A 13,173-nucleotide genomic window follows, 5' to 3' on the forward strand; every position below is an offset into this window, starting at 1 on the left:
AGGATTCACATGATATACTTTGCTCACTGAATTTTAGATGTTTACTTTTCTTATTAGAGAAATTGATGAAAAGAGCCAAAGCTACTTTAAAAACCAGCATTGAACACAGAATGTTTTCCTATAGGACCCAAGATGCTAGTGTTATTGGTTAGCCTCTGAATTATCTCAGGGCTTCTGGTCTTACTTGAGTAGTCTTTTATTGGATGGCTGTTGAGGTAAAATTAAAAAAGCACACACACACACACACACACACACACGGAGGCACAGATGAATGAACAAATAAATAAGTTAAAATTCCTACCCCCTACACATAAAATGGGAAAGTATTATGTGTATGTGTTCAACAACTTGAATTTAGAATCAAGCGTGTATTATTGTGGGGGCACATGGATGTTCATTGCAGAAGTGCAACTAAGATTTGCTTGTAGACTGACTGAAATGTCATTAAATGTCAAGGCTGGGTGGGTACTTCTCTAACTTGAGATTCTGAATTCCCAGGGTTTCCATGTGGCTCAAAAAGCTGTTACAGGCTCCCAAAATGTACCCAGAGAGAACCAAAGTAGGATGCTGGGTAGCCCCACATTTGCACTGTCATGGTGTGGCTCCCAGATGTCAGAAATGTAGGGAAGCTTAAGATGCTGAATTTTCAGATGTTAGACTTTTCGTCACTGTCCCTTTTTGGTTTTGTCATATGAACCATAGACTTTGAGAAATGCTTTCCATCCTACTTGAGACAGTTTTAAACAAGTTTAACAATAAAACTTTTGTGTGACATAAGGTAGAGAAATGGCCTAAATTTTGTCTGACTTTTTCAAGGTTTTAGAGAACTTTGAAGAGAGGCTGAAGCAGAGATCTGTTCTATTGGGTTAACATCTTGCTATGATTCCTGGCTCTCAGGTTTTGGGTGATTTTATCATCTTTACTTACTATATGTTTTGTGCTACTGACAAAACTGTTAAAAATGATTTTGCCAACTGCTACCTGAATTTGTCCTTCATGTCCACAGTTGCTTTTTATAGTTGAACATTCAGCTAATGTGGCAAACACTTCTTAAAGTGACCTCCAGTGATGCATGCGTGACTTTCTTTTTTTGTTTTTTGTTGTTGTTTTTTTTTTGTTTTCGGAGCTGAGGACCGAACCCAGGGCCTTGCGCTTGCTAGGCGAGCGCTCTACCACTGAGCTAAATCCCCAACCCCACGTGACTTTCTTTTAAGTCTGAAACCTGGGACTTACTTCTAACCAACAGTATATGGTAAAGGTGTTAAAAGTAATTTTCTTTTTTTTTTTTTTTAAGATTTTTATTTATTATATATAAGTATACTATAGCTGTCTTCAGGCACACCAGAAGGCATCAGATCTTATTACAGATGGTTGTGAGCCACCATGTGGTTGCTGGGATTTGAACTCAAGATCTTTGGAAGAGCAGTCAGTGCTCTTAACCACTGAGCCATCTCTCCAGCCCAAAAAGTAATTTTCTTACTAGGTCATGCCATTCAGGCGCCACCTTAGCAAACTAGACAGACAGGCTTCTTGCTGGCTTTGCAGAAACTGAGATTCTGTGATATGGTTGCCTGACCAAGAATTGGATGGCTTCCAAGAATTGAGGGTATTCCTCAGATGATGACCCTTAGGTTCAAGACAATGAGTTGTGTCAAGAGTCTGAAGCAACATAGAAACATGGAAATACACATTTTCCCAGAACAGTTTCTGATGAACCCAAAACTCCTTGGGGAACCGGCAGCATGGGAAGTTCTTAAACAGATGACCCAACTGCATTGCATCAAGACTGTGACTGGCAGAAACTGTGTTTGATTTGACCTTATATAGGTATGTCTTCAAAACCAACCAACCAACCAACCAACCAACCAACCAACCAACCAACCAACCAACCAACCCACTACCATCAATGTATTTGCCCAACTGTGTTACAATTCACCTATTTTCTACATTGTTCCTAACAGGCTCAACAATGCTCAATGTCTTGGTGAAATGCAGACATGTTTTGATTTTCCAAGTTTGACTACTTTAAGAACTTGGTCAGTGTAAGGAAATAAGATGAGTCATATGCCTAGTGAACTTTTTGTGACAGTAACTTCCTTAAAAGCTCACAAATTATCTTTCTCTAATTCCTTCTTAAACTTTTTCAGGTTTGAAATCAAATCCTCCACTAAATACAGTGTGTAAAGTCCACCTTTTATTCCCCTTTTGAAAGTTAAGAATGATTTCTTGTCCCCCAACTTCAGAGGCTTTAAAATTCTTTTAGGTTGAGCTACCAAAAGTTGAACATCTACCTCACCATCTTTGTATGCCTTGGATAGAGGGGCAGAGCATCCAGTTGTTCTTATACCTTCAAACCTACGATGGCAGTTTATTGTTGGGATTAAATTTAAATCCAAGCCTCAGATACCCTGGATGACAGCCAAACTCAATTTCTATGCCAGTTACTCTGTTTCCATCTTCTGTGAACTCACATTGAATTCCTGATCTTCCTGTCTTTGCTTTTTACTGCTGGGATTACAAGCATCTGAGTACTTATTTTTTCCTTGAGAAGGGTCTTGTTTTGTAGCACAGACTGACTTTGAATTTAAGAATCCTCCTTCCTGAGTCTCCCAAATATTGAGATTATGGGTGATCAGTAGTACTAAGAGTGTGCTTACTGAGGTGAAATTACAAAGAGGTTTTCATTTTTCTTTCCTTTTGGATCAATTACTTTGAGGTAGCTAGCTTTCCTCAAAGATAGTAGTGACAGTAGCTTAGTGACAGCACTAAGAAAACTCACTTGGTGGTGAACTGAAGTTTCTGCTGAGGGCCATGTAAATAAGTCATGTTAGATCCATGTTCCACACCTATCAAGATGATGTAGCCCCAGCTAACATCTTCACTGCAACCACACAAACATAAACACACATGCACATATGGATACACACAAACACCCTCACAGACACACACATAGACACACACACAGATGTACACAGACAGACACACAGACTCACACAGACATACACGGATGTACCCAGACATAGACACAGACAGACACACCGACTCACACAGACAGTCACAGATGTACACAGTCATAGACACACACAGACACAGACACAGACACAGACACACACATGTGGACATATGCAACACAGACAAACACCCACCTAGACACACATGGACATACACAGACATAGGCACACACATACATAGACACATGCACACATGCACATGGGTTTTAAAATCCCAATCCGTAAACCTATTATATAATTCATATTTGTTTTAAATTGTCATATTTTAGAACGATTTGTTATACAAGCAATAGATAAAAATCCAAATACAGATTTTACACTTACCCTGTAGAATGGTAAAGTTCTTGATGAGCTGACCATGCTTGGAGTCAACCAGCTTCATCTCTTCCATAACCACTGATAAGTTGGCTACTTCAGTGTCTAACCTTGACCTCATCATGTCTTGCTGCATCCTGAGAGAAACAGAATCCAAGCGGATGTTGACTAGTGTGTTATTCAAGGAGGTCAGGTCATCCGTGTGTCTGGTCAAGGTGTCTGTGCAAGTGGTCCTAACATCATTCAGATTGCTGGTCAGCGTCCTCAGGTGATGGGCTGTGTAGCTGATGTTGTTAATGATGTTCACAATATCTGTCTCGAAGACCTGGAAGCGTTCCTCAAGTTGGCTGAACTTGACAGCTGTCCTATTTTCTGTATCCTTGTGTAAGTCCTGAAGGTCTTTCAGGCTCTGCTCGTTAGCCTGTGAGATAGTGGTTATGTTGTCCATCTGACCTGTGAAAGAGCTGAGCTGGTTATTCATATCCTCCAGGGTGTCATTATTGGCTTTGGCCAGGGCAGAGTTGTTGGCAGCCAATGTCTGCAAACTCTGTACTTTCTCCTTTAGCCAATCGGTGTCCTTCTTGGCTTGAAGGAAAACCTGTTGCAGATTTTGGAAGTCATTCTTAATTTGCTGGATAGCCAGGCTCGTGTCATCCACAGATCGCTGCAGATTCGTGATAAGGTTCCTCTGCTGAACCTGGGTCAGGTTCAGGTTGTTGAGGTTCATGATAACCACATTCTGAGAATACATCTGGCTCTGCAGATTGCCCTGGAGCACACTAGTATCTTGTTGCAGATTCGTGACATAGCCACTATATGCCTGGAGAGTTTTGTTGACTGTGGTGATGAGGAAAGAATTATTCTGCAGAGTTTCCTTCAGTTGACTTTGTCTATCAACCAATGAGTCCCCATTTGCTTGCAACTTCTCTAGCATATCTTTGTTCTTACTGGTTTTTTCTGTGATCTCCTGAAGTTGCTGACGGAGATCCAGAATATCTGATCTGAAGGTAGAAAGCTCAGAGTTGGTGCTTAGAGCTTTCTTCCCAGTTTGGTCCCCTGGAAGAAGAGATGCTTGTTACTTAGACTGGTGGTACAGAGATGCTCAGGTAAGGCCAGATACCAAGATATGGGCCAGAGAGATGGCTGAGTGGGTAGAGACATTTCCTGTCAGATCTAACAACATGAGTTCAATTCCTGAACCTACATAGTGGATGAAGAAAACAGACTCTTATAACTCATTTGCTCTCTGACCTCTATATGCATGCAGTGGCATGTGTATACCTCCTTAACCAGCTAAACAAATAAATGTAATTTTAAGTAAATATCCCATATACTTTGCTAGGAGTGCTGTATTTTAGATGTAAAGTTTGTGGTACATGCAGGCTAGGCTTTATTACTAAGAATCTGTATCTATTTAAAATTGTGTCTGTAGTGTCCAGCATAGGACTTACAAACTTGGGTGGACACTTTTTTCAAAGACAGAAGGGGGATTTTCCAGATGCTAGGATACCAGGCAGGGTGTACTTCCAAGAAACCAACCTTCCAAATTTACCGAAATTCAATTTTTTTTTTTTTACTGTCAATAAAAATGATGAACTATCCTGGGATTAAAATGAATCACGCTTATCCTAAAAGATTTTGCAATACAAAATTCTTTGACTCAGTGGATATTTAATAATTTGAATGCTACTGTTAAAATCTCATAGTTGAGAGCAGGCCACAGCCTGCCTTGAACTGGTACTCCAAGACATCTGTGTTTTCACTCCGGTGTTTGAGGAAACATCCTTGTGGAGACTGAGGACTTCATTTGTTCAATATGCTTGTGTGTGTGTGTGTGTGTGTGTGTGTGTGTGTGTGTGTGTGTGTGTGTGTGTGTGTACATCATATTTACTCCTGGAAGAAACACTTCTTAGTGCCCCTGAGTCTTTGTACACTAAAACGACAATAACAAAAAGTTTTCTGGTGACTTTTACTATAAGCAAACTATATAAAATGATCCGTTGTTTTGTAATTTTAAGTCATTTGGTTCAGGAATGTGAGGATTACACAAGGAATAAACAATGGAGTGAAGAATAATTTTTATAAGAGAGGATTTCTCTGTGTAGCCCTGATTGTCCTGAAACTTGCTCTGTAGACCAGGCTGGTCTCAAACTTAACAGAGATTCACCTGCCTCTGCCTCTCCAGTGCTAAGATTAAAGACCTGCACTACCGCTACCTGGCTAAATTAATGTATTTTTAACAATAAAGTGGTTCTTAACTGACTTGATTTTTTAAAATGGAGATGGAAAATAGTCTGCAGCTATAAGATCTGACTTAGCACTGTCCCGGAACTCACTCTGTAGACCACGCTGGCCTTGAACTCAGAGATCCGCCTTCCTCTGCCTCTGAGTGCTGGGACTAAAGGCATGCGCCACCAAATGAACTCTTATTTGTCACATACAGACTTACTGTAATAAAAAATTTACGTGTTTCTAAATTGGAAATAAAGATTGAGAAAAGAAAAAATAATTTGAATGCTAGAAATTTCTAGCAATTTTCAAGAGCAGAATCATACTCATAAAGCTTTATACATCATTTGAACCAAAGTTTATTCTTTAAATAATTGAAAACAAACATCAAGAAACCAAACAGACAGGGGCTGAAGACATAGCTCAGTGGATAAGAGTACTAGCTGTTCTTCCAGAAGATTCGGGTTCAATTCCCAGCACCCACATGGCAGCTCACAACTATCTGCAACTCCAATTCCAGAGGATCCAAACACTTTCATAGACATACATGCGAAAACACCAATGCACATATAATAAGATAAACGAATCATTAAAAAGAAAAGAAAGAAACCACACAGGCCACAATCTTTTATATTAAAAGTCAACTCTGCTGGGTATAGGTTAATCCCAGCTTTCTAGAGGCAAGACTTAATGGTCCTGTTCAGTCAAGGGTAGGGAGCAGATATTATATGGTACGTAAAATTTTAAGGTGGAAATTCTTATTCTTTAAAATGGAAGTATTTCAATGAAAAGGCAAGGAAAGCTGAAAAACACAACAGAAGCCCTGATTGCATCACCATTCTGAAAAGGTGTCAGCACTCATACAGGGGACTCCCGCCAGTCAATGGTTCACTCTTGCTTTAGTTTACCTAATTTCTTCAGGTCACTTTCCACAGCAATGAGCTTGTTGTCGTAAGTCTGGCGAGATGTCTCCATGCCATCTGTGACAGTGTCCATTTTCTCTACAACTAAGATTTGGGAAAAGGAAACATTAGTTGACTTCTCTGCACACATTGGTTTCTCAGTTCCAAGACGAGATAATTTCATTATAGAAGAAAGAAGATTTGAAATACAAAGCTGAGATCAAGTATGGAGGAAGCTTTTCTTTAGAAAAACAACTGGTGAAAAGCCCAGTGATACAACTCACTTATCAGAAAATCACATATCTGTAACTGTTCTTTTGACTTTATAGTATGATGGAGTTTTAGAAAGTGTTTGGATTAACTTTTGATGTGCTGGAGTCCTGACATGTGTCAACTCCTCTGTTAATTCCTCCATGTGGAGACATACAACTGTGTCACACTCACAAAGTTCTAGACTTTTCAGCTCCTCACCACTCCTTGCAGGCGGGGAACTCTACTGGTAATGAACTGGCTTAGCTGGTTATGGTGGCACATTCTTCTAACCCAGCACTTAGAAGTCAGAGATGGGTGGGTATCTGCGAGTTGAAGGCCAGTCGAATAATTTGGCTCAAATGTATACACAAAGATGTCTGAGAAGGGACTGAAAGTTTAGACTATCAATCACTCTTTGCTACTATGAATTGTACCCCTAGCCCTAAAATCTATTTTCAATAACCAATAACAATTAAATTTATAACTTGTTAATTCCCATGTCTAAACGATGATTCAATGATTTAAAACATTTTTTTAAAAATTCTTTTTCTTGATTCTATAGCAGGATAGTGATGAAGCAAAACAAGGCGTCACCTCTGAATTGTTCAATAAATGATTAATTCATGTTTGTTTCTAAACGATTAATAGGCTCTTTCTCTAGGAGTGACTTCCATGACACCTATCTTCCAGCAGCTTGGCATCCAACAGCGGCCTGCCTGTTATGCATCCGTGTGTGTGTGTGTGTGTGTGTGTGTGTGTGTGTGTGTGTGTGTGTGTGATGTAAGTTTATTTGTTTTAGAGATGACATCTTAATATGTTGCCCAGATGGATCACCAACTAAGTTGCACCTTGCAGAATTCCCTATAATAGGACCCTGTTCCTTATTCCAGAACCTACTGTCATGGCTTGTTTACTAAGATTGTTTAGAGATCCTTAACTTATGATGGAATTATGTCTGATAAGCCAACTTTCAATCAAAAGTGACCCGAGTAAGCAATGCAATTACTTCCTGCCTCAGCTGTAGCAGCAGAGCCATGTGCAGACTCTCAGGTGAGTAGAGTCTTTGTTATCAACAAGGTTCTTTTGAATAATGATTTTATAAAAAGAATTTTTAGAATCATGGATGCTTTGTATAGTACTTGTAAGCTCAATGGCCCAGGATTTACTATCTACTGTGTGTTTTATCCATCCATATGGGGAGATTCTCCTGGCTTCTCTCGTGAAGCAGACCCTGTATAAGCTCATTTTGTCTTCCATCAAGTGTTTAGTCTGGCTGCAGTGAAACCCATGAAGTGCTCTAAAGGCTCTTCCACATCTGAGCTTTTCCATGTGGTCTTTGCAGTTACAGTCCTCATTCCTGTTTTTGTTTTTGTTTTTGTTTTTAATTTATTTAAGTCATGGAGGAACGTAATACACATCACTAACAGGGGAAAACAAAAACAAAATTCAAACCACGGTTTTTATTGAGTATGTCCTGCCTCACACTATTATGAGTTGAAAACGTAGGGAAAGATGAGAAATCTCTAGCTCTTAGCTCATTGTGTGGTACTTAATATACAGTTATTATGCCACTTACTTTAAAAAGTGAGAGATGTTGAGGTATAGGAAACCTAGCTGAGCTATAGGTTATAGAGGTCAACATATAAATCAACTAACCAGGGAGGCTTCAGCATTGACTTGGTATGACACTTTGTTGAATTATTATTATTGTTTCTAAAATTGCCACACAGGAGGTCAGCTGGAGGTCAGTGGTGAGGACTGAATACTGCTCCTGCAGAGGACCAGAATTCAGATCTCAGCACCCATATTAAGTGGCTCACAACTGCTTCTAACTCCACATCCAGGGCATCTGACGCCCTCTTCTGGTCTCCATTGGCATCACACACACATGTACATATCCTCCCATCCCCATCTATATACTCATATTTTAAGACAAAAAATTACTACATGAACACAGAGGTCCAGTTTCAACTTGGATCTTGGGGTTGTGTGATAGGCACACAGGCTCCTGAATCCTTGGAAATTTTGTAGAACAAAATAATTTTATGCATTTATCAAAGCTAAATAAAATAAAATGTTTACAAGCTTGAACTCAGTTTTGACCCTCAGATAAAAACATATGCCTCATTCTGTCCTCAAACCACACACAGAATTTCAAGTCCCGCCTCTTTCCTGGAAGCCAAAGAAATCTAAAATATGCTGACAGTAAGTCACTTTCCACCCTCTCTAATTTTTCTTCCATTTTAGTTTATAAAAGCACATAACTGTTGTGGACAGATAATTCAAGGGAATAATACTCACTTACAAAAATGAAGAACAAAGAAACTGTTAATTTTACTTTCCGTAAGGAAAGGAAATGATGTGTCCTGCTCACAAGTGTTAATAAAGCAGCCGTGTGTGTGTGTGTGTGTGTGTGTGTGTGTGTGTGTGTGTGTGTGTGTTTAAAAATAGCCCCCCCCCTGATATAAAGCTGTAACTGTAGGGCTGTGATGCTGGCAGGGTGCAAGTGCATAATGTGGTTCCTGTCTCATTCTAGAAATTCTAATTCTATAAGGACATGTTTCTAGATCATATTCTGATAACAAAAACAAAGAGGCAGCACAGAAGAGGTACCAGCATTCTGGCTGTTCATGGGGCCCCTCAATTGAAAACTGTTTTCTGGTGTGGAAACATCAGTGGCATTTCAGTTAGTATTCCTGAAGCCCAGGAATGTCCTCTTTACATTCTAACTGCATATTCCCCTAACAGCTGCATGGGAATTCCTTTACACTTGCTACTGCCCCTTGGCCTGGACACTAACCTCCTCCTTACCTGTTTTCTTTACACTCCTTTCTTAAGGTCTATCCCATGGCATTAAGTTTTGTCTCTTTCGAGTCTGGAACACACCAACTGAATCTTGGAATGATGGTAACAGTAGCCTCTTTGCTTTTATGATATGAGATAGCAAGTGGCATCCCTAGTTTACACTATGTGTGCTGTACCATGCCTGCAGTTAGCTCCTACTACTCCTGTTTTACAGAGGAAAACTGAGCTTCAGAGAGTCAAGAACACCCCAGAATCACACACTCATAAGAGTCGAAAATAGACATCAGGCTAGGAGATGAACCTCTAAAATCCACATCTTCTTTGACTCTACACAGATTTTTCTTTAATATTTCTTTCCTAAATCTGATTTAATATAGGAGAATCCTTAGAGGGGGAAGCAATCATGGTTTCATTCTGTTTTCTTTAAAGTTATCAAGAGATGTTTACAACGCATCTGGCATGGTGCTAAGTATTAAAGATACAGAGATAAGCCATGGCTCCTCCTTGAGTCTGGGAACAAGATCAGAGCAGAACTTCCATACTCCTTCAAAATGCTTATGCCATACTACAAATCAAGGTGCAGGGAGAGAAAGGCTCTCTTTCAACAGTTCCTAGGAATTCTAGTATCGGGAGTTACATAACCTTGGAATTCATCAAGGCATTTCTACCATTAACATTATCTCAGGATTCGTTACTGAGAAACAGAGTGTGGAGGGCATCATCCCAAGTTCTCAAGGGCCCTCTGGCATCTTTGATGTGTCTGTGCCTCCCTCTTGCCCTCACTATGCCAGTAAAGTTTAGCAGTGAGGTGTCAGACAGACGATGGTCAGGAACTCTGAGGCAATGGAAACATGCTGATTGAGGTTTGTGCCTTTCTTCGTTCTAAGAATCTTAAGAAGGGCCTACTGGGCAGGGTAATGAAACAGAAAAATTCTATTATGTTAGGAACTACATGTTCTATATGTTGGGAACTGTTCTGGAGGAGTGTGACGACATGATGCCCTTCATGTAGGCTCACTGACTAATGAGTCTAGGGTGGAGGATGGATCAAATTGCAACTGTCTAAAACCATGTTTCCAAAACTTCCGAGGCTCATGGTCACACCCGATGTACAGACCACATCTGAGTGACTAAGAGACCCTCTAGCTTGCTTGACAAATTCTCTAGATGAAACTTCATTAGACCCTGACATATAGCTATGAAAGTCACATGAAAGGAGAAGCAAAGAATGGTTTTGAGGGAAACTGCAGAAACAGCCTTTGCCAAGCTTGATTAAGGGAGTTTTGTTTCCTTTCATCCTCTTCAGAGAGACACCTTCTTGGATGACTTTTACTGCATATCTTTCTTCTTTCATTTAATGGAGAAGGCCTTTCCAGCCATCAAAGTGGGGGTTTGTGAAGGGAGGATTGGGGCTTATCTTTCTGCCTCCTACAACACTGGGGTCACCAGAGTCTTATCAGCAAGAAAAGGCATCACAGTACATAAAGGGAAAGTGCATCTGGAGAATGTCAACTTTGAGTTAACTAAGGCTAGTGTTGGTGACTACAAGCACATTATCTTCTCTTTTTTTGTCAGCAGAAGCCAGAGGAATAGAGGGAAAGGGTGTCAAGGTGTCATCTGCTCCCTACATTTCTTCTCCCTTCACCCTGGTAAGATTACACCTATATAACAGGCCAAGCTGATCTCCAGAATGTTTGGTGTCTGGGTAGTGCTTTGAAGAACAGCTATCCCCTATACAGACTATCTCAGAGATGCCTAGGTATCTGTTCTTTATCTCCATAGAAACTAGCTCCAATCTTCTGTCTGTTCATCCATTCATCTATCGACCCACTCATGTGGCTAACTTTCTTGGGTACCTAATAAATAAACCCTGAGTTGTACATACTATATGGAAATTTCATAAATAAAAGACAGTGCTTGTAAAATCCTGTAGTTTTGGTGTTAAACCAAACAAGTCAGACATACTAGCCATGATGATATGCTTTAACAGGGCCTAAAGAAGCTCACCAGGGAAACAAATAGGAGGCTCCACTCAGGGCCTTCTAGTGAGACATGTATCAGAGACATGAGAGGTAAGGAGAAGCCATTTAGGTGCAATATAGAACAGAGTCCACAGGTCAGTGATCCAGCACATGAATATGGTACAGCTATTCCAATATGGTGGGGAGGTAGGGTGAGAAGGCAGCAAGTCTGGAAGCTTTGGAAGAAAATCACCTCCACCTTCCTCAGACATGGTAGGCCTGCCATTTTATTAAGCAAATGGAAGAGATGCTGCTGCCTGTTAAGTTTAATCTCTATAGGGCAGTGTTTTTATGGATGTTCATAAACAATAGTGATAGAACATGCTGTAGAAAAAAGCATAAGGGTCAATCCCTGGGTGGGTGGAGAGCCTGAGTACTTTCTTCTGTCAGGAGTGTATCTCTCAGTGATGACTGTAGGTTTCCTCAGAACCTTTTAGAGACAGATCAAGACAAAAAACAAATAGAGGATGAGGGAATGGCTGGGAAAAAGTGGGAGAAAGCAACAAAGAGGGAAAATCTTTTGACTACATAAAGGGCTGTCATGATTATGAAGTGAATCAAAACTGTCCCATCCACAGCTAAGATCTCAGGACACAAAGATGGAGTTTGTGAGGTTCATGAATTTTATATTATATAATAGAAGAAATACCCAGCCCTGCAGAAACTTGATGTGCCAGGCTCAGGGGATACCCAAAGGGGCCTCCACTTTCTCAGAGGAGGAGAGAGGGGATGGTAGAGTGGTTATGGGAGGGGACCAGGAAGGAGGACAGCAATTGGGATGTAAAGTGAGTAATAATAATAAAAGAAAGAAACAAACAGACAAACAAACAGAAAAGAGTCACAAAAGTATAATAGTACAATAAGAAACAAAAACAAAATAAAAAGAATATCACAAATAAATGTATTTGCATTGAATGGGTGTCAAACACACATTATTTTTGGCATTATTTTCTAAATAATGTAGTATAGCAACTGTTTACATAGCATTTTCTTATATTATATTATATTATAATTATTATTATGGCATTTAAATCCAATCAAATATAATTCTTATATTATAATTACATTATATTGCAAGTCATCTAGAAGTGACATATAATATGTGGGAGGATGTATATAGGTTACATGTACAAGACCTGCACTAAGGAATGACAGCATCCAAACATTCTGAGGTCCTTGGAGGGGCCAAGAGACTTAAAACTAATTCTCTATAGATATCAGGGTCAACTGTACAGCATACTTCCAAAGATGACTTTTCTGTGTTTAAATTTCACATCCCCTTGCTATTTGGAGTCAAAAAAGTGCTTACCTTTATATCCCAAAATGGCTACTGTGATGGTCAGTAAGGCACACAAAACGTATAATAATATAATCGAAAACTTCAGTGCCCAGTTATTTTTACATTTGGTACATTGTGTCCCCTCCTGAATACCTGTAAGAAAAGTCAGAATTTAATACTATTAAATAAAAAACATCATTTCAAACAGTATCTTTGCTAAAGCATTATCTTAACTGTTCTTCTTGATACATCCTGACAAAAAAAGAGAGGTAAGTAAGGAAAGGTTTAGTGTGGCTTGCAGCTCAGGACGCCTCCATCATGGTACCAAGTTACAGAAGCAGTTGGTTCCAGTCAGACAC

At 39.8% G+C, this 13,173-nt stretch overlaps 1 protein-coding gene across 1 annotated transcript in view; it reads right to left on the reverse strand.

The window, feature by feature from the left end:
* Colec12 (collectin subfamily member 12) overlaps nt 1-12,961 on the reverse strand; it is a 32,146-nt gene extending 19,185 nt beyond the window's left edge. The window contains exons 1-3 of the mRNA XM_032885967.1: nt 12,845-12,961; nt 6,464-6,562; nt 3,336-4,382 (exon numbers count right to left, since the gene is read on the reverse strand). Of these exons, the coding sequence (XP_032741858.1) occupies nt 3,336-4,382; nt 6,464-6,551 (1,135 nt within the window). The 5' untranslated portion in view covers nt 6,552-6,562; nt 12,845-12,961. The remainder of the gene's footprint in view (nt 1-3,335; nt 4,383-6,463; nt 6,563-12,844) is intronic.
* Nucleotides 12,962-13,173: the final 212 nt, after the last annotated feature.

Source organism: Rattus rattus, chromosome 15 (genome assembly GCF_011064425.1).
Source record: "Rattus rattus isolate New Zealand chromosome 15, Rrattus_CSIRO_v1, whole genome shotgun sequence".
Taxonomy (NCBI): Eukaryota; Metazoa; Chordata; class Mammalia; order Rodentia; family Muridae; genus Rattus; species Rattus rattus.